General features: G+C 45.8%; 1 protein-coding gene across 2 annotated transcripts in view; it reads left to right on the top strand.

The window, feature by feature from the left end:
- The first annotated feature begins 241 nt into the window (after positions 1 to 241).
- LOC119623816 (olfactory receptor 2V1) overlaps positions 242 to 22,446 on the top strand; it is a 70,699-nt gene continuing 48,494 nt past the window's right edge. Inside the window, exon 1 of one of the 2 annotated variants that reach the window (XM_073014347.1) lies at positions 242 to 743. In XM_073014347.1, the coding sequence (XP_072870448.1) occupies positions 270 to 743 (474 nt within the window). In that variant the 5' untranslated portion in view covers positions 242 to 269. Of the gene's footprint in view, positions 744 to 9,715; positions 11,508 to 22,446 lie in introns of those variants that run through there. The other variant, XM_073014348.1, reaches the window with a different exon arrangement.

Below are 22,446 nucleotides of genomic sequence, written 5' to 3' on the forward strand. Positions count from 1 at the left end.
CACCGGCGAGCGGGGAGGGTGCCCTGTGGGGCTGGGGCTCGGAGAGGACGCAGGTGCTCCCGACCCACGCAACGAGCATTCTCCTTCCTGGTCCCGACTCCCGCCAGCCGAGACACAGCGCCCCGCGTGATGACGTCGTGCGCCTGCCCCGCCCACTCCAGTAGTCGTCGACCCGGCCCACGGCCCGCCTCGCGCGATGACGTCACATCCACCCCGCCCACTCCCGGTGACGTGCCAGCCTCAGGCCCACGCCGCTCCCGCCCCGCGTGATGACGTCGCCGTCCCGGGAAGAGGCGGGCGTGCGGCGGAGCCGCGTCCCCTCAGAGGGGCGCTGGCGCGGGGCTGAGCCGCCTGGGATTAGCGCGAGCACCCAGCCCGCCTCGGCCGGGAGGGCAGCGCGGCACGGCGGGGCGATGAGCGGCGCCCGGGGCGAGGGCCCGGAGGCGGGCGCCGGCGGGGCTGGGGGCCGCGCGGCGCCTGAGAACCCCGGGGGCGTGCTGAGCTTGGAGCTGCCCGGGCTGCTGGCGCAGCTGGCGCCGAGCTTCGCGCTGCTGCTGCCCGTGTACGCGCTGGGCTACCTGGGGCTCAGCTTCAGCTGGGTGCTGCTGGCGCTCGCCCTGCTCGCCTGGTGCCGCCGCAGCCGCGGCCTCAAGGCCCTGCGCCTGTGCCGCGCGCTGGCGCTGCTGGAGGACGAGGAGCGCGCCGTGCGCCTGGGGGTGCGCGCCTGCGACCTGCCCGCCTGGGTGAGTGCAGACCCCTGCCCGCCCCGACCCCCGGCCCCCGGTCCCGATCCCTCCTCGTCCAGGCAGGCGCTCCCCTTCCCGCGACCTGCCGCCTGGGCGAGTGCAGACCCCAGCCCCGCCCCGACTCCCGCCTTCGTAGTCCCCCACCCACCCCGGTCCAGGCAGGCGCTCCCCTCCCGCCTGGGCGACTGCAGACCCCAGCCCCGACCCCCGGCGCTGTTCCTGCGACCTGCCAGCCTAGGTGACTGCAGACACCGCCCCGCCCCGACCCCCAGCCCCGACTCCCAGCGTGTCCACGCAGGCGCTCCCCTGCCCGCGACCTGCCCACTCGGGCGAGTGCAGACCCCAGCCCCGCCCCAGCCTCCGGCCCACTCCCTGCCAACCTGTCCGCCTGGGGCCGCCGCCCTCCGCTCCCGCCCGAGTCCTGAGTGCTCCGTGCCTTCCCGCCCTCCGAGTCGGGCGTCCCCCGTCTCCGCTTCCCCGCCCGCCCAGGCTCCGGGTCCGGGGCGCGTCTGCCCTCGCTGTCCCGCGCGGCTTCCTGGAGACTCCTCCTCACAAAGCCCGCTGCCCTCCCCCGGCCTGCGGACCCCGAGCGCCAGCGGCAGGTACCGGGCGTGGCGCCCCCTCTTCGGCCGCGGCGCTGCAGGAACGCGCCCTTCCTTCTGGTGCCGCCCGCGGGGTCTCCTTAGGGGCCTGAGCGGCCGGTTCGGCTCTCAGAGCGCCCAGCGCGATTCTCGTGCTCCTTCCCAACGCCCTGCCGGCCTGGAAATGCTCCAGGTGGCTTCAGCTTTTCCTGCTCTCGGTTTAAAAAAAAATGTAATGACAGCTGGTGGGGGAGAAGTTAACTTTTTCTTCTACCCGGAGAGGACTCACTCATGTCTTGGTTGTTTCTGACGCATTTAAAGGGCAATGAGTATCTCCCGAAAGATGTGGAGATATTAGATAATTGAAAGATTGTTTCACTTTTTTGCAAGTATAATTGTGAGACTGAGCATTTTTATATGGGGTCGACCTGAATCCAGTGTGAATGTGTGTGTGTGGCACGAAGTTTTGGAAGAGTTGCAGCAATAGCAAGAGTCATAATGTTATTTCATTTTTAACTCTGGCAGTTCTTTACCTCATATATTTATGGACTATAGACACGAAGAGTTGGCTTCATATCTTTTTCTGGTCGTTCCCTAATTCTTTCTTAGCCATGACTTGGCGTCACAGTTTCACACTGCAAGAAAGAGGATTTTAATGATGCTTCCATTAGGCTTAATGTAAACTTTGGGGTGAAGGTGGCCAGCAGTGGGTTTCGGAAGGGTCATTTTCCCTTAGAGGAGAAAAGGTCCCTGTTTCCAGTGAGAAGTAAAGCATGACACAGATGGCAAACAAGAATTAGAAAGGAGGCGTGCCCAGGACAAGAAGATAGTAGATGCTACTTTGTGACGACAGATTGCAACTGAAGTAAGAATATAATGTAAGGGACTTGGGAATACACAGTTCTACCGATGCGTGGTGAGCATGAGGTACAGTCGTATTTGGAGAACCAAGGTAACTGGCATGGTACAGCTTTTTGCTAGCAGTGGGAAAAATCGAGGGTCGTGTAGAAAACGGGAAGTTAGAGGAACCGAGGTGGGAAAAACTTAAGAAGAGGTGCACTTTGGAAATGGAAAAGGACTTTAAAGTGACATTTTGTGTCTATATTACACTACGATGCATAATATTAAAAAGTAGCTAAAAATAGAGTCCATTACCATCCATTACCAAAACAGCAACGTAATCAATGCTGAAATTTGCAGGAAGTGATGATGCTGACTTTCATAGAACTTGGTTATTGGCCAATATCAAATTCGCTTGTTAAAAATCTTTGTGAAACACAGATTTTCTTTTCTTTTCTTTTTTTTTAAGATAGAGTCTCTCCCTGTCCCCCAGGCTGGAATTCAATGGCATGATCTTGGCTCACTGCAACCTCCGCTTCCAGGGTTCAAACGATTCTCCTGCCTCAGCCTCCCGAGTAGCTGGGATTACAGGCGCGCCACCACGCCCAGCTAATTTTTGTATTTTTAGTAGAAACAGGATTTCACCATGTTGGCCAGGCTGGTCTCGAACTCCTGACCTGGTGATCCGCCTGCCTTGGCCTCCCAGAGTGCTGGGATTACAGACGTGACCCACCGCACCTGGCCACACAGACTGTTTTCTTGTGATAAATAAACAGATGCAATTGCTGCCATATTGAAGAACTGAAATTCTTTTATTTTATTTTTATTTTTTGGAGACGGAGTCTTGCTCTGTCGCCAGGCTGGAGTGCAGTGGCACGATCTCAACTCACTGCAACCTCGGCGTCCCGGGTTCAAGCCATTCTCCTGCCTCAGACTCCCGAGTAGCTGGGATTACAGGCATGCACCACCACGCCCAGCTAATTTTTGTATTTTTAGTAGAGACGAGTTTGCACCATGTTGGCCAGGATGGTCTCGATCTCTTGACGTCGTGATCCGCCTGCCTCGGCCTCCTAAAGTGCTAGGATTACAGGCGTGAGCTACCGTGCCTAGCCTGAAATTCCTTTTTTTTAGGAAAAAAACAGAATACAGGCCGGGTGCAGTGGCTCAAGTCTGTAATTCCAGCACTTTGGGAGGCCGAGACGGGCGGATCACGAGGTCAGGAGATCGAGATCATCCTGGCGAACACGGTGAAACCCCGTCTCTACTAAAAAATACAAAAAACTAGCTGGGCGAGGTGGTGGGTGCCTGTAGTCCCAGCTACTCAGGAGGCTGAGGCAGGAGAATGGTGTGAACCTGGGAGGCGGAGCTTGCAGTGAGCTGAGATCCAGCGACTGCACTCCAGCCTGGGCGACAGCGAGACTCCGTCCCAAAAAAACATAAGAAAAAAACAGAATACAAATGTAATTTAGCCAAAGATTCTTTTTGAGTTTTTAATCTGTGTGACTTAAACTGATGAACCATGGTGTTCACCTCATGAAGAATTTATATTTTCTCCAGAATGTTTTCTTTTTCGTTTTTTTTTTTTTTTTTTTTTTTTTTCTCCAGAATGTTTTACTTGTGATTCCAAATTTGTACCTGAGCTCATAATCCCACACATACAGACTTCAATATGCCTAGGTTGCTTAAGACATTTCTTGAAGGATTCACATGAAACTTGACAGTGATTGTGTTCACAGTTTTAGAGAGATTTTAAAAATATCTTTTAAAGTATACTTATGTATCTATTTTACGATATTTATTAAAAGTATAATATACTTTGTTTTCATCATAAAACCAGCAGGTTACATGGTCTCGAAATGTGCCTGAAATTCTGCTGTGTGGCAGGGGTTTTGAGGGGGGAGGTCAAAGCACATCAATAATAGAAGAAACTACGAATAAGAAAAGTTAAGATTTCAATATTACCTGCACTTTGGGTTTGTTTTTGTTTTTATTTTTCTAGAGATGAGTTCTTACCATGTTGTCCAGGCTGTTCTCAAACTTTTGGCCTCAAGGGATCCTCCCACTTAGACTTCCTGAAGTGCTGGGATTACGGGTGTGAGCCACCATGCCTGGCCAATATTACTAGTACTTTGATTTTTACCATACATACATTGATTCTTGGGGTTTCTGAACTTTGGGCTGATATTTTGCCTTGAACAAGATATATTTGTATATCCCAAAGACTGTACTCGTTTTCATAGTATGTCGTTGACAACCATTAATTCATAGCAGAGTGGAAACATAGGAAAACATGAATTAATGAGATACTGATTTCCTCACTTCACTTTTGTATATATTCACTGGCAGCTTTTCTTCTTCTTACTGAGTAGAAACTGAAACTGGATATGGAAACGAGATAAAGAGTGTTAATACTTTGAGAAAAAATATATACTCTTCCTGATTTAGGCTATTAGGATGTGAAAAATGGCTTTCACTTAACTGTGATAATTCTGTAAGTTTGGTCCTACAGCTTTAAAATAAAGTGTTATTTTTCTTCACTTATTTTCCCATAAACAGTTATGTTCCAACTGTTTAGGGGAAAGACTTGGCAGGCTGGATGAATTGAGGACAGGGCTTTTTGTTGTTTAAATGTCTACCCAGTGTTAATGGGCCCTGGAAAATTAGACTACTCTGGGTGGAGAAGAGAAGATTTATTTATTTATTTATTATTTTATTTATTTATTTATTTATTTTTGAGATGGAGTCTCAATCTGTTGCCCAGGATGGAGGGCAGTGGCATGGTCTCGGCTCACCACAACCTCTCCTGCCTCAGCCTCCCAAGTAGCTGGGAGTACAGGTGCCCATCACCACGTCTGGCTAATTTTTGTGTTTTTAGTAAAGACAGGGTTTCACCATGTTGGTCAGGCTGGTCTCAAACTCTTGACCTCAGGTGATCCACCAGCCTCGGCCTCCCAAAGTGCTGAGATTACAGGTGTGAATCACCGCGTCCAGCCTTTTTTATTTTTTAAAGAGAGGAAGTTCTTGCTGTGTTACCCAGGCTGGTCTTGAACTCTTAGACTCAAGTAAACCACCTATGTGAGCCTCCCAAGTAGCTGGGATTACAGGTGCATGCCACCATGCTCAGGACTGTGAGGAAGATGCTTGAAGAGTTTTCATAGAGATGAATAAGGGCAATTTTTCATTGCTATTTTTATTTATTTGAAAATATTAGATCTTGATAGGATAAAGTCTGACTCTATCCTGCTTTTACTATTGCCACTAAATGCTGATTCTGTGGCTGCCATGGATAATACTGTCATGGATAATACTACTCAACTGTTCTGACAGTCGGTCTTTTATCACCTCATACTTGGATTATTGAGAATTAAAGCATATTAGCTTTCTTGGTTATGTTGTTCTGTACTTTCGTATACGAGCTTTCTCTGGGGAGAGCTTTCTTCCCATTGCCCTTCTGGGAAGTTCAGGAAAATTTAACTCTAGCCAAAATATGGTATGTGTAGTCTGCGAACCAGATGAACAAAAGAAAATAATGCACTGTGGTCTTATGTAAAGAAAGGGCAAATATTTATATTTTTATTCTTTGTGTTAATCTTCACTTAATACTTTAATAAAATGTTGTGAAGACTTGTAACTGAAAATAGTTGGCATAGCTAATTCAGGAGCCACAACTTCGCTATTTTAAACAAGTGCTGCTTTAGTACCTGAATCCAAGCGATCATGTGGTTGAAGAAGTGTTGAGTCCTCGTCGTGCTGCAGATAGGATGGGGGTGCTGCCTGGGGTTTCTTGTTTACACCCACACTGCGGCTGCGACACAGAAGGGAAAGGATGTGACCGTTGTGTTGCTTCAGTTCTGTGGTCTGAGAGCCTCATTCAGTTAGAACATTAATGCCCCAAGATGGCTAAAATTAAAGCAGTAAATATCTGGCTTTTAGTTTAAGCTAAAAAATAGATTTAAATTTAGGATATTTGCATCCATCAGCCTGTATGTTGTGGATTTAGTAAAACTTCTATTAAGATTAGTATTATCATTCTACATTTAAGGATGGGAGGATATGGAGCTAGGACTGACATATAAATACTTTATATGAATATATACACTTATAATATATTTTGTAAGTATGTATTCATACATGTAAATTTCCGTCCTGTGAAGATCAGCTGTGGAACAGTGTTATTGTTAGACCTGGTGAACCTGCGATCTTTCTTGTGGGCTTTCGTGATTTCCTCATTGGTCACAGCCTTTAACCTTGAAGTAGGCGTGGTGAATATACTAAAAACCATCAAATTGTATACTTTAAATGAGTGAATTGACTAGTATGTTAATTATATCTCAATAGCACTGTTAAAAAAATATAGACATCAGGGGTTGGGCGCGGTGGCTCACGCCTGTAATCCCAGCACTTTGGGAGGCCGAGGCCGGTGGATCACGAGGTCAGGAGATGGAGACCATCCTGGCTAACACGGTGAAACCCCGTCTCTACTAAAAATACAAAAAACTAGCCGGGCATGGTGGCGGGTACCTGTAATCCCAGCTACTCGGGAGGCTGAGGCAGGAGAATGGCGGGAACCTGGGAAGCGGAGCTTGCAGTGAGCTGAGATTGCACCACTGCACTCCAGCCTGGGTGACAGAGAGACACTCCATCTCTTTAAAAAAAAAAAAAAAATCCCGTGTCTATTTTTATTTTATTTTTTTGAGATGGAGTCTCGCTCTGTTGCCCAGGCTGGAGTACAGTAAATGTTTTTAACTAGGTAAATGTTTTTAACTTAAACCTAATACTACTTTATTTACTTTTTGAGCTGGGGTCTCACTGTGTTACCCAGGCTGGCCTCGAACTCCTAGGCTTGAGGGATCCTCCTGCCTCAGCCTCCTGAGTAGCTGGGACTACAGGTGTGAACCATTGTACCCAGTTCTAATATTACTTTATTTTTATTTATTTTTAAATTTTATAAACTTATTTGAACATTTTTTAATACTTGTAGTAGAGCCAAGGTCTTGCTTTGTTGTCCAGGCTGGTCTCAAACTCCTGGGCTCAAGTGATCCTCCCATCTCAGCACTTCCGAAGTGCTCTGATTACAGGTGTGAGCCACCACATCTGGCCTATAATAGTCCTTTAAACACTGATACTATACTATATTGGCTTAAACAAATATTAATTTTAATTGCATAACAATAGAAATCATGTTTCAAAAATATGAAAAACTTAAATCTGTGTTTCTGTGAGTTATGCCAAACTCTTAACTGTGATTCAAGGTATCAGTATATATTCACCACCTATGTTTGAGTAGTTTAGCTTATGGATTGGTTTGTTTTATACTAGGTATATTCTATCAGAACATAATTTTATCATGTATTATATAATACGTTGTGGTCTTTTGTGGTCTCTTGCATTTTGTTGTGGTTTGGCAAGTCATTATCTTTTTTAGTTTTCATGACAATTCTGTCTCGGAGGAATTTTATTTCTTCATTTAGAGATGTAAGGACCCACTGTATGCAGAGTGTTATGCCAACAAAAGTGTAAGAAGTCATCCTGTCTTCATATTTAGACTCTTCTCAGAGTAGTTAGAATAGCACCTGGGAGGCGGCTGTGATGATGGTGCCCCGTCACGGTGGTTCAGAAGAAAGGAACAGGGAGGGCTTGATGGTAAGTAAGGGGGTGTGTTATAAACTTACGGACATGTTAGGGAAGAGATTTTATTCTTATTGAAGGGTATGGGGCCTTCTGTTCAGTGGCAACGGTACGAGCGTGTGGAGGACAGTTGCAAAGGTGGATTTCTGGGCCGTCTTATCTGGAGGGAACTCCACAGAAGTTCTGATAGGGTTGTAACTCCTCCACCTGGTAGAAGGCTGCGCTCAGCTTGGGACTTACTCTGGGCCCAGCAGTGAGGAATGGAAGTGGTCCCACTAGACCCCAGCCCAGGTCCCCACGGGTGAGGAGTACAAGTGCTCCTTCTGGATGCCTGGCCCAGGCCTTCAGGGCAGTTCTGATTTACAGGGTGCAGGGATGTGGGCGTGATTACTGTCGTACTTTTCAGACAGTTTGGACATGATGGGGTGAAAGTAGTGATGTCTTCAGATCTAAGCTTGTGAAATCAGAAAAGGAAAGCTACTGTGCAATGCAGTATACTTCTATTCTTGCTGTAGCTACCAGAAAACTCACAGCCAAAATGATTGCTGGATTGTTGGGCCCTGTACTGCTGTAACAGCTGGGAGTACCTGTCGCACTTTTCTTCAAACAGACGATCTTCTTTTACTCTCAATGATCTTATTGTGTCTTGAACACTGAGTCACCTTCTGTTGTTTTGGAATTGGGTGGGGCATAGTTCTTACACAGATGGTGAATATGCTGGTAGTTGTCTTTTGCATGGGATCATTTTTCCATAAAGCATCTTTTATTTACAGAGGTTTTTCCAGAGTCTTTCTCCCTGTCACTGATTTTTTTCTTCATTTATTTTTCTTAACTGTTTTTAAAGTTCTGTAATGTTTGTTAAAGCAAACTATTTATTTTTGTGAATTTTTTCCTGGATCATATTTTAAGAAACTAATCCAATTTATATGTAAGGATTAAAAATGAGTCTTGATGAATTTATGGACATTTATTAGGCATTTGCTATGTTCTAGGTACTATGCTAGGTGCTAGTGACACAAAATATATGTGAGACAAGGCCTTAAACTCAGAAATTTACTAGCTTGCAATAACACAACAAATCTGTTTAATCCTAGCATTAGTCATAGTATGAATTGGTGGGTTTTTTTCAATTCTTTTTATTTATTTATTTTTGACACAAGGTCTTGCTCTGTTGCCCAGACTGGAGTGCAGTGGCACAGTCATGGCTCACTGCAGCCTCAACCTATTGGCTCAGTCACCCCTCCCACCTCAGCCTCCCAGTAGCTTGGACTACAGGCATGTGCCACTAATCTCGCTAATTTTTAAAATTTTTTTGTAGGCAGGGGCGGTCTCCCCATGGTACCCAGGCTGGTCTTGAACTCCTGGGCTCAAGCGATCGTCCCGGTCTACTTCCCAAAGACATGGGAGGTAATACAGGCGTGAGTCACTGCACCTGGCTGTTGTTATTTTTTTAACTGATAAAAGTATTATTTTTATTGTGTTCAACATGTTTTGAAACATGTATGCATTGTAGAATGTGCTAAATCGAGCTAATTAACAAATGCATTATGTCATGGGCTTACCGTTCTTTTGTGGTGGAACACTAGAAAATCTATTCTTAGTGATTTTTTCAAGAATATATTACATTGTTGCTAACTATAGTTAGTGTTTTTTTTTTTTGTTTTTTTTTTTTTGAGACGGAGTCTCGCTCTGTCACCCAGGCTGGAGTGCAGTGGCCGGATCTCAGCTCACTGCAAGCTCCGCCTCCCAGGTTTACGCCATTCACCTGCCTCAGCCTCCCAAGTAGCTGGGACTACAGGCGCCCGCCACCTCACCCGGCTAGGGTTTTTTTGTATTTTTAGTAGAGATGGGGTTTCACCGTGTTAGCCAGGATGGTCTCGATCTCCTGACCTCGTGATCCGCCCGTCTTGGCCTCCCAAAGTGCTGGGATTACAGGCTTGAGCCACCGCGCCCGGCTAGTTAGTGTTGTACAATAGATGTCTTGAACTTATTCCTTATAACTGAAATGTTTTATCCATTGCCTTACATCTCTCTAGACTCTCCCTCATTCTTCTAGTAAAAGTAATACATGTTCATTTTTTTTAAAATCCAGGAAAAAATATATGAAAAAGATCATTCATAATACCAAACCATCCATAATGGTAGTTGGTAGAAAAGTATAAATTGAATAGGGTTTAATGGATTGTGGCCGTGACTGGATGAAAGTATCAATACGAAGTTAGAAGCGCATCCCACGTGCACTTGTGTATCCACTTGTGTATGGTGGCAGCAGTGTCCTTTTGGATAACAGCTTTAGTTTTGTGCCTGGTGATTGCGTACTGGCATTAGTGATAACCACACCAACGGCAGATGTGGAAATACTAATATGATGGTTTTCATTATGCTTTCTTTATTACTTGTAAAATTGTCATTGAAACTGAATTTGATTCTTTTTTTAAATTTATTCAGTTACACAGTGAAGTCCCCCTTTATCTTTCTATATTTAATGAACATGCAGTTGTGTTTTTCTTCATTTCTTATGGCTGGACAGGTTTCAAAAACATATTTTTTCTGATTTAAAGAAGAAAGTATACTCATTGAAGAAGCAGCTTTGGAGAAGAATAAAGAAGAAAAAAGTTACCTACAATTCTACTAACTGGTGATAACAGTTAGCAACATTTTGTGGATTTTGTTAATCTTTTAATGATATGTTTGGATATATATGTGTGTGTACAGTATCCTCCTTTCTTAAGTGCTATATTATGGACATTATGTTATTCTTCAGAAATATGACTTTGACTATTGCAATATCATCTGTCTTGTGGAACTACCAGACTTTATTTAAATGATGTCTGATAGACATTTGAAAAACTAGATTGTGAGATATGATATAATGAGAAGCGATAAAAATAGAATTTGAGATATTTAATTTCCTGCTCTTTTTAAGTTACGAAAACGTATTTACTTGAGTTATTTATTAGATCTGTGTCTAGGATATATGAATTATTTTTGAACTCATTAGACTGACATGATAATTGTATAAGCAAAAGTCTGGCCATGGAAGGCAGTGTTTGTTTTTGCATGGTATGATGTTAAAAGACAGAAGATTTATTCCTGTCTCTTTTTATCTGAATAACCTTTGGAAGAAAGCATTCCCTCCATAATGAGTCACAACTTCGGATTGCTTTTCTTCCCCTGTGCTGTGTTGGTATATTAAAGTTTGCTAACAGTTACAAGTATTTTTAACTGCAGTGGTTTCGTGTAGCACAATTGAGTGATGGCTACTTTGAGGTTCCCGTGATGACTTGCTGAACTGGTGTGTCCTTGCCTGGACGTGACCTGTCATGTGGCCAGTGCCCGTGTGAGTGGGCTGCCCTTCATCCCTGTAGGGTGTGCTGAGGTGTGGCCACTGGCCTCTGGTTAGCTTTGAGACTCCCACCATCTCGCAGAGCCCACGGCTCAGGCTCTGGCTCTGGTGGGTGTGGGTTGCGCCCTGAGACCCACCCCTTCCTAACTCTCTGCCCTTGGGTGAGTCAGGCACAACTCTTAGAACCTTGTTTCCTCTTCGGTTTGATGGGGGTTGAGCCTGACTCTGTGCTGCGGCTGTGAGGTTGGAATGGGGAGAGGCCAGTGAGCACACTGGACATGGGCGGGCAGCGAGGCATGTCCTCGGGTCAGCCATCTGAGTCACAGGCCCGGAGATGCACAGCTGTGACCAGTGCTCCACTTGCAGGCAAGTCCTGGTGTGGCCTTTGCCACCTCCCTCCCCCACTGCTACTGAAATGGAACAGATGAGCCCCGGGGTTTTTCTTTGTTTCTGTTCCACTGTGGTTTGTTTACACTGTTGATAAGAATTTATCTACCATGATGCTTTGTTATTATTAACACTTGCAAGTGTGTATGCCTTAAAATTTCACTTTCTCTCTCTTCCTCTCTGTATATCCCTAAAATAATATCCAAGGAGCCTACGTTGTCACTCCTCTTCCTTGTCTTGATTTGCTGTGTATCTTCTTACTTAAAACAAATATTGTTCCAAGGACATGGCTGATCTTTCTTGACTCCACTTCCAGGAGTCACCCTGATGCCATAGATAATGATCGTTAATTTTACATTTTGTGCATATAACATTTAATTATTCAAATATTCATTAACTTCCTTGTGTGAGTAAGTGCTGGTTAGTGTATTCTATGTGGACTTGTTTCCTTCTGTTTATGTCTGAGGAATTGACACGTTTTAAGTTTCCCAGAGTAAGGTGGCTCTGTAGAAAATACATCCAGTGATGTGGGAGGAGAACATTATTTAACTTGCTTCATGCCATAAATATTGTACTGGAACACATATTATATGCTAGTTTTTGGTTATGCTGCTCACGTTTCGAGAACCAGTATCAAATTGCTAAAAATTATTAATCTGAATGATACTTTCACCTTCCATTTTCTTATGAGACTTTGTTGCATATTTGTTAAAGCATTTAGTTTAATCTGTAAACCAAAAGTATTTGAGACAAGTCTCAATTAATTTAGTATTTTATTTGCCAGGGTTAAAGGATGCTGGTGACATAGTCTCAAGACTTGTGCCCAAGGCGGTTGACCTGTAAGTTTTAGGGATACGTAAGACATCAGTCAATGCATGTAAGCTGCACATTTGTTCAGAAAGGTGGGACAGCGGGAAGAGGGTACGTTGGTTCAGAAAGGTGGGACAGCTGGAAGGGGGTATGTTGGTTCAGAAAGGTGGGACAGCTGGAAGAGGGTACGTTGGTTCAGAAAGATGGTACAGCTGGAAGCGGGTATATTGGTTCAGAAAGGTGGTACAGCTGGAAGGGGGTACGTTGGTTCAGAAAGGTGGGACAGCTGGAAGCGGGTACGTTGGTTCAGAAAGGTGGGACAGCTGGAAGAGGGTACGTTGGTTCAGAAAGATGGTACAGCTGGAAGCGGGTATATTGGTTCAGAAAGGTGGTACAGCTGGAAGGGGGTACGTTGGTTCAGAAAGGTGGGACAGCTGGAAGGGGGTACGTTGGTTCAGAAAGGTGGGACAGCTGGAAGCGGGTATATTGGTTCAGAAAGGTGGGACAGCTGGAAGCGGGTTAGTGTGGGGCACGCTCCAGATCATAGCTGGACTCAGAGTTTTTTCTGATTGGCAGTTGGTTAAGTTACTATCTAGAGACCTGGAATCAATAGAAAACAATGTCTGGATTACCTTGTGGAGACCAAGGTTTTATCGTACAGATGAAGCCTCCAGGTAGCAGGCTTCAGAGAGAATAGATGGTAAATGTTTCCTGTCAGACTTAAAGAGTCTGTCAGTCTTAAGGTCCGTGTTGGTGGTAATGAGGTGTGTCCGAGGCCCCACCCCCCATCATGGCCTGACGTGGTTTTACAGGTTAACTTTGGAAAGCTCCTGGCAGAGAGGAGGAGCTGTTCAGATAGTTGGGAACTTAGAATTTTGTTTTTGGTTTATACTTTGTACCCAGTTTGTAAAATGTTATATAAAGCTGGTGTTGATATTCATACACAATTAGAAGTGAATTGCCTACTGAGATCATTATTTCATTTCATTTGTGCTACAAATCTTTAAATGGCTAGTAAGTGCATACCTAAAATTTGTTAACACCGTCTACGTTAATGTCTGCGTGCTGGAATTTTGAAACCAAAACCCCAAATTTAATCCAATACAAAGTAACAATGCTCTTCCTACTTATTTTTTCCACACATATAAAGATCTTGGAATTTATCCAGTAACTAGTAGAAAGAATTGATTTTACTTATTCACGAATAGTGCCATGTGTGAAGCAAAGTTTTAGAAGAAATGCTCCGTGGATGTCAGTGTCATTGCTGGAGCAGTCGGGAAAGGACGACATGGCTGATGCATTAGGGCCCGTGGCAAAGTGCCATCGACTTTTGGCTTCAAACAACACACTTACCTTTTAACGATTCTGGAGGCCAGCAGTCGGAAATCAGTTCCTCTGGGCTAAAACTAAGGGGTGGGCAGGGTGTGCAGGCTGGAGGCTCCTGGGGAGAAGCTTTTCCTGCTTTTCTCGCTTGGCAGCCGCATTCCATGTCCATGGCTGCAGGCTCTTCTCCCTTCAGAGCCAGCAGCTGCTTCCGTCCTCATGGGGCCATTCTGCTTTCTGTTTTGTCAAACCTCTGTTCCTCCCTCTTTTCTTTCTTTTCCTTAGACAAGGGTTGAGGCTGCAGTGAGCCGTTTGCACCCAGGCTGGAGTGCAGTTGTGTGATCATAGCTCACTGCAGTCTCGACCTCCTGGACTCAAGCAACCCTTCCACTTCAGCCTCTCGAGTATCTGGGACTACAGGCCTGTACCACCACACCGAGCGAATTCGCTAATTTTAAAAATTTTTTGTAGAGACGGAATCTCACTGTGTTGCCCAGGCTGGACTTCCTCCCTTTTTAAGGATCCTGGAGATGGCATTTAGGGTGTCTATGGATAATCCTCCTCCCCGGAAGATCCTTCATCACATCTGCAACGTTCTTTTTACCATGTAAAGTGACACTCACAAATTCCAGAGATTAGGACGTGACCACCTTTTGAGGGCTGTTACTCAGCTTCCCACACTACCCTGTATCTTGGAGTATTCAGGAGCCAGGAAGGCTGTTCCAGCACTTTCCCTGTGCCTTGACATCTCAGAAATCAGGTTTATTTTACAAGGGTGTGTTATTGTTAACGGACGGTGCTCTCAGTGGCACATAGTGCAGCTTATAATTGATCACATCTTGGATTCAATACTGAGGTCTTTTTCCATTTCTGGCTGTAGCCCTGGTGTCTGAGGTAGGGTGTGTTCTTTCAGAGCTGGGATGAGGAGGAGCTGTGCAGTGGGAAGAAGGGTTAGGAACTGTGGGAACTGAGATGACCACAGGAAGCAGCACTGTAGGTTACACAACTGGAAGAGTTGGGCTTGATCCCTAGACACAGGGCAGCATCCAGATACCACTAGAGGGATGTGTCCAGTTTTAAAACGGGGGTTTAGCAAGATACATTCGGCAGGGATATCCAGAGGGACTGGGGACACAGATCTAAGCATGAGGGGAGGGAGCACCTGAATGTCAGGGGAATAGCTTTGGGGAGGAAGGTGGATAGATGAGTGAGCTGGGAATGTAAACAACAACCCCAGGGTGCAGAAATGATGCTGGAACAATAGGAGCAGTAGTTTGAGGCTGGGGCTGGGGTGGGAGATTACTTCAGTCCTTAACGTTGGTTTAAGAAACCCAAGGAAGTTCCAAGAGGACTCAGCCCAACAGCAGCCGGCGCCTCGCTGGAGAGACAGGTGACAGGCCAGCGAGAGGAGGAAGACTGTGTGGATAGCTTCACAAGGGCTGCCTCTCTGCACTCGGAGGAGTGTAACAGAAATCACATGAGAAAACAAACGGTGACTGTGCCTAGCACTCATTGCAGGCTGTGTTCTAACTCTTGACATGGAAGTCATTGAAACCTCACAGCTCACCTGCCACCTTTGTTTTAAAGTTAAGGAAACAAGTTCTGCTAATGTCAGAGGTGAGCACAGGCAGCCCTTGACCTGTGAGGTCTGTGCACTGCCGTGCGTTCTATGCTCGCTCCTCTCTCTTGATGGCAGTAGAGGAGGCCCTGGGGATTTTGGCCCCATCTAATCTAGTCATTTTTACAACCCCAAGAGAAGTATATGTCATTTCTGCTTTTCAGAGGAGGGGCTAAGGTCTGAGAGACTCTGCAGTCACCCCAGTAGAAGTCAGGTGTCCCCTCCTGGCCATACTCAGTGCCCTGAGAGCTGGGCCCAGCTCATAAAACCTGTGCTTGCGGAAGGCACCAGAGATGCCAGGGTGGTGGCGGGTTACTGTTCCCAGAAAAGCAAAACCAACGCAAGTGAATGACCCACTACCTTGTTAGCCGGTGGGAGCTTCTCTGGGTTTTAAGTTTATGTACTATTAGCATTCTTAAGTACGTTAGGAGGTGACAGCCAGACCGGGGTATATTTTTAAATGTTTTACATATATGAGAGTAATCGGGACAAGTAATGTATGTTTTTAAATGTTTTAGATCTGTGAGAGTAATCGGGACGAGGAACATATATTTTTAAAACAGTTTTGATCTGTGAGAGTAATCGGGACGAGGAACGTATATTTTTAAAACAGTTTTGATCTGTGAGAGTAATCGGGACGAGGAACGTATATTTTTAAAACAGTTTTGATCTGTGAGAGTAATCGGGACGAGGAACAGAGGTGCTCTCCCTTGGTCTTTGTTTCCTTCTTACTGTTACACGTTTTGTCTGGCATGATTTTCCTCCTGCCTGAAGAACTTACTTTAGTATTTATTTTACTGCAAGTCTGCTAGCAATGGATTTTCTCAATTTTTGTCTGGAAAGGTATTTATTTCCCTTTCACTTTCCTACATTAATAGACTTCATTTTTTCAAACAATTCTGGATTTCCAGAAAAATTGAGCAGATAATGCAGAGCCCCCACATCCCTTCTTACAGTTTCCTGTGCTATGTCTGTCACAACTAATGAGCCCGCGTTGATATATTTAACCCTAACCGAAGCCCACAGTTTACAGTACGGCTCATTCTCTGTGTTGTACATTCTGTGGATCTTGACAAATGGATAATGTCATGTATCAGCTATTACAGTGTCGTACGAAATAGTTTCGCTGCCCTAAAAATCTTCTGTGCTTCCACTCTTCCTCTCCGTCTGCCTGTGCTTACTGATCTTTCTACACAGTTTTGCCCTTTCTAGAATGTCATATATTGGAATTATAGAGTATTGGCCTTTTCAGATTGGTTTATTTCACCTAGAAATATGCATTTTAGGTTCTTCTGTGTCTTTTCATTTCTTGATAGCTCATTTCTTTCATTTTTATTGCAAGAAATTCAAATAACATAAAACCATTTTAAAGGACACAATTCCGTGCCGTTTAGTACCTTTACCTGTAGTGTAATCATCACCTGTCTCAGGTTCCAAAACATTTTCTCTGCCCCAAAAGGAACCTTGTTTTGTGCCCATTTGCAGTCGCACCCTGTTTCCCCTCGCCCAACCCATGGCAACCACATCTGCTTTGTCTCTGTGGGTTTACCTGTCCTGGATATTTCCTGTAAACGGAGACATGTAATATGTGTGTGATCTTTTATGTGTGGCCTCTTTCAATTAGCATAGTTTTGAGGTTCATTTGCATTGTGGCATATACCAGTGTATCATCTCTTTAAGGCTGAATATTCCGGTACGTGACTGAACCACAGTTTGATTATCCGTTCATCCACAATGGCCATTCGAGTTGTTTCCACCCTTTGGCTGTTGTGAATGGTGCTGCTGTGACGATTCATGTAGACATTTTTGTTTGAATACCCATTTTCAATTCTTTTGAGTATATACCTAGGAATAGAATTGTGGGGTCTGTGTTTAACATTTTGAGGAATGCCAGACTGTTTTCACAATGCCTGTACCACTTTACATTCTCCCCAGCAATGCACGGAGGTTGAATTCCTCCACATCCTTGCCCTCACTTGTGTTTCTGTTTTTATTGTTGTTGCTGTCCTGGTGATGTAAAGTGGAAGTCACTGTGGCTCTGACTTACATCTGCCTGATGACTGACTGGTGCCACCTTGAGATGATGTCGTACATTTCTTCCACCTCCACATTCAGTTAGGCCGTTCGGTAGCTTGAAATTGGCCATGGTGGGAATATTCACACCTCGGAAGTTAGCAGTCTCAGCGACGTGGCTGTGAGCAGGAGCCAGCCCAAGCCCATCCCTGCTCTGAAGCGTGTACTTCTCCAGAGAGGCTCCCCGTCCTCTGGAAGGCAGGGCGGGTGCAGGCTGGCCTCTCCAGAGTGGTTCTGAGCCGGCCTGTGGCTGTGTGGCAGGGGGAAGCTCTGGCTGCCTCTGATCCTCGGTGCTCTAAGGCCCAGCCCTCCAGATGTTGTGACTAGGAGTCTGCAGTGCTTCCTGAGTGCCCCCTGGTCTGTCCCAAAGTCCAGTTTGTGCTTTCTCAGTACAGCATGCTTGCCAAAAGCTCTATTTTGCTACTTCGAGGCCAGCTTCTTGCCCTGGGTAGCTCAGGAATTCAGCGAATTCCTCTTGAAAGAGACTGTACCCTTCTTCCCCCTTCCCTCTCTCAGGGATCTTGGCCCCTCAGGTTCTGGTTGTTTAGCTGACCCAGACTCCAGTTCTTGTCCCGCCAATCTCCTGAGACGTCCATAAACCCTGTTGGCTTCTTTGAATCCCAACCACATTTCTCTGGATTTCTCACCCTCTTGTAGCACAACCTTGAAGGAGAACAGCCATAGAAAGTTGACTCCCCGCTCTGTGGTCTCCACCTCCCCTGAATCCTGCAGCGTTTCCAGGTGTGTGTGTGAGCTGTGGCGGCCTGTGCACGTGTGCAGGAGCTTGTGTTTAGGCGCCTGTGTGTTCCTGTGAACGTGTGCGGGAGTGTGTGTTCATGCGCCTGTGTGTTCCAGTGCAGGTGTGTGGGAGCTTGTGTTGAGGCACCTGTGTGTTCCTGTGAACGTGTGCGGGAGCGTGTGTTCATGCGCCTGTGGTCCCTGTGCAGGTGTGCGAGAGCTTGTGTTCAGGCGCCTGTGTGTTCTTGTGCATGTGTGCGGGAGCTTGTGTTCAGGCGCCTGTGTGTCCCTGTGCAGGTGTGTGGGAGCTTGTGTTCAGGCGCCTGTGTGTCGCTGTGCAGGTGTGCAGGAGCGTGTGTTCAGGCGGCTGTGTGTCCTGTGAACGTGCATGGTTCATCTTTATGGTCTCAACAAATATTTCCATTCTGATGTATTTCTCAGTGTTTAACTAATTTGGCAGATAATTTGGGACCCACAGTGGAATGACTTTGCCCCTCATTTATCACTGAGCTGAGCCATGGGCTCTTTAAGGACCAAATAGCTCACTGGGGTACCTTTGTTGGTTGGTTAAGCCACGAACAAGGAGCTCTGACTTAGGCCACTGATTTACTTTGGGTCCTCTGGCTTTACTTATTTGGTTCTGTTATTATTTGGGGAAGTGTCTGATTAAAATAAATGGGCCATGGTAAAAGCAGTATGTGTTTTATAGATTGACATACTTATTTTTTGTTCTTAATTTTAATTTTTTTTTTAATTTTTATTTTTTGAGAGACAGAGTCTCATTCTGTTGCTACGCTGGAGTGCAGTGGTGCAATCATGGCTTACCACAGTCTTGACCTCCTGGGCTCAAGTGATCCTCCCACCTTGGCGTCCCAGAGTGCTGGGATTATAGGCTTGAGCCACTGTGCCTTACCCCTTTTATTTTTTTTAGCAGCTGTATTGAGCTATAATTCACATACCATACAATCCAGCCATTTAAACTATACAATTCACTGTTTTACAGTATATTCTCAGGATTGTGCACCCATCACCGAAATCTCTTATTAGAACCTTTTGTCTTGCATGAAGAAACCCTATACCCATCAGCCCTCAACCCTCAGACCCCTCCACTGCTCTCCCTGTCACGCCCACCCTAGCCACCCACTAATTCACTTCGTCTCTATAGGAGGACACCTTCTGGACATCCCGTGTAAATGACATATTACAACACGTAGTCTTTGCGATGAGCTTTTTTTTTTTTTTTTTCCCCAAGACAAGGTCTCGCTCTGTCACCCAGGCTGAAGTGCAGTGATGTGATCGTTGCAGCCTCCACCTCCCAGGCTCAAGTGATCCTCCCATCTCAGCCTCCTGAGCAGCTGGGACCACAGGCATGCACCACCATGCCCAGCTAATTTTTAGTTGTTTTGTAGAGATGGGGCCTCACTGTGTTGAGCTGATCTTGAACTTCTAGGCTCAAGTGATCCTCCTGCCTCTCAGCTTTCCACAGTGCTGGGATCACAGATGTGAGACACACCATGCCCAGCCTGCTTCTTTCACTTACTAGACAGTGTGACACATATTAGTGTTTCCTTTCCTTGTATTGACAAATAATTCTGTTGTATGAAAAGGCTACATTTTGTTTAGCCATTTACCAAGTAATGATCCTTTGAGCTTTTTCAACTTTTAGGCGAATATAAATCATGCTGCTGTGAGCTTTCATGTACAGGTGTTTGTGTGGATGTGTGTTTTCCTTTCTGTTGCATATATACTTGTGGGTAGAATGGGTCATATGGTACCTCTATGTTTACATATTTTGAGGATTTGCAAAATTGATTTTCAAAGGGCCTACATCATTTTACATTACCACTGGCATCAAATGAGAGTTCCGATTTCCCCATGTCTTCACCAAAACTTGTGGTTAAAAGGAAAATCTCAAATTAAGTTTAATATAGTTTAATTGAGCAAAGAATGATTCACGAATTGGGCAGTCCCTGAACCAGAATAGGTTCAAAGAGGCTCCAGTGCATCCATGTAGTGAAAGAACATTTATGAGCAGAAAAAAGAAAGTGAGCTACAGAAACAACCAGCCAGGCTGCAGTTCTGCACTGGCCTTATTTGGACGTGGTTTGAACAGCTGGCTGCCTGTGATTGGCCAAAACCTGATGGTTGGCCTAAGAGTAGGCTCCAGTCTCTTCACACATCCAGTTAGGAAACCTTCAGGCTGAAACTTACAGTATGTTAAGGAGACAGCTTTAGGCTGAACTTAATTTAACATTGTCTGTATTTTAACCATCCTAGTGGACATGAAGTGATATCTCATTGTGATTTTGATTTGTATTTCTCTAACTGATCATGTTGAGCATCTTTTCATGTGCTTATTGGCCACTTTTATATCCTCTTTGGAGAAGTGTTTATATACAAATACTTTTGCCCACCCCCCCACCCCCCCCGCCTTTTTTTTTTTGAGACAGAGTCTCACTCTGTCGCCAGGCTGGAGTGCAGTGGTGCGATCTCGGCTCACTGCAACCTTCGCCTTCTGGGTTCAAGTGATTCTCCTGCCTCAGCCTCCCGAGTCGCTGGGACTACAGGCACCCGCCACCATGCCCAGCTTTTTGTAGTTTTAGTAGAGACAGGGTTTCACCATGTTGGCCAGGATGATCTTGATCTCTTGACATCGTGATCCATCCACCTTCGCCTCCCAAAGTGCTGGGATTACAGGCGTGAACCACCACGTCCAGCCACTTTTGCCCATTTTTTAATTGGTTTAATGTGATCCAAAGTTTACTACAGTAGCCGCCTCCTATCTGTGGGGGATATTTTCCAAGACCCCCAGTGAAACGGATAGTGCCAAACCCAGTTGCTGTCAATCAGAACAGCTGTTTTGTCTTCTACCCACAAACTTACTTGCTTGTTTGTTGAGTGTTTGGGGTTTTTTTCTGTTTTTGTTTTTTTGAGATAGACTCTCTCCCTGTCACCCAGGCTGGAGTGTAATGGCGCAGTCTCAGCTCACTGCAAACTCCATCTCCCGGATTCAAGCAATTCTTGTGGCTCAGCCCCTCCCAAGTAGCTGGGACGACAGGCGCCCACCACCACACCAGGTTTTTTCTTTTTTTTTTAAGTAGAGGTGGGATTTAGCATGTTGGCCAGCCTGGTCTTGAACTCCTGTCTTGAAGTGATCTGCCGGCCTCAGCCTCCCAAAGTACTGGGATTATAGGCAAAGTGCTGGGATTACAGGTGTGAGTCCCCGTGCCAGGTCCCAGCCACAAATTTAATGTGTTTTCCATCTTAAAGTTTGACATGTGACAGCAAAACTAGCATGAAATTATTTTCCTTCTTCAGTTTCACAGATGGAAGATGTGTTCTTACACCTTAGCAACCTCAGGGTATGATACTTTCCTTAAGTCGAGAACTTTCAGCTTTTCACTTAAAGGAAGCACTTTATGGCTTCTCTTTGGCATATCTGAATGACCAACATCACTATTGGTGTGTTTTGGGCCATTATTGAGTAAAGTAAAGGTGACTTGACACGAGCACGGTGATCCCACGACACCTGAGGTGACGATCCAGACAGCACAGGTGAGTGGGCGGGAGCATGCTCAGGGCGTGTCGGACAGAGCGGGGCTCGTGTCTCGAGCGGGACGGAGTGAGATTTCATCGCCGTACTCAGAACAGCATGCAGTTTAAAACTGACTTTCTGGAAGTTTCCATTTAATATTTTCTGACCTTGGTTGACTGCAGGTAATGGAAATCACAGAACGTGGAACTGCCAATAAGTAGGGGATTTCTGTAGTAGCTAACAAATTGGAGGTCAGTGGGTTCGGTTTTCAAACTCTTTACCCCAGTTTTAAGATTTGGGGTATTTGCAATAAAAAAGGAATGTGTCGCAGACATTTTTCTGCGCCTGGAGCTGTGGGGTCTGCTCTCTGGAGAGAGGCTGGACGGCCCTATCCTGTGGTGCCATCCTGTGCGGGTCCCGCTCGGTGGGCAGCAAGCCTCAGCTCATGGCCTGTCCTCCTGTGTGGGTCCCACTCAGTGGGCAGCAAGCCTCGGCTCATGGCCTGTCCTCCTGTGCGCGTCCCGCTCGGTGGGCAGCAAGCCTCGGCTCATGGCCCGGCCTCCTGTGCGCGTCCCGCTCGGTGGGCAGCAAGCCTCGGCTCATGGCCTGTCCTCCTGTTTGTTTTTGTGGCCAGTGAACAGCTTTTACATTTTTTAATGGCTGGAAGAAAGTGGCAGGTGAAAATGTTATGAAATTCAAATTTCAGTGACCATATTAAAGTTCTGTTGGAACACAGCCATGCTCATTAGTTCATACGCCAACTGTGGTTGAGTGGTTGTGACAGAGACCTCACGGCCCACAAGTGCCCCAGGTATCTCCTG

The sequence above is a fragment of the Chlorocebus sabaeus genome, unplaced genomic scaffold (assembly GCF_047675955.1).
Source record: "Chlorocebus sabaeus isolate Y175 unplaced genomic scaffold, mChlSab1.0.hap1 unalloc_scaffold_95, whole genome shotgun sequence".
Taxonomy (NCBI): Eukaryota; Metazoa; Chordata; class Mammalia; order Primates; family Cercopithecidae; genus Chlorocebus; species Chlorocebus sabaeus.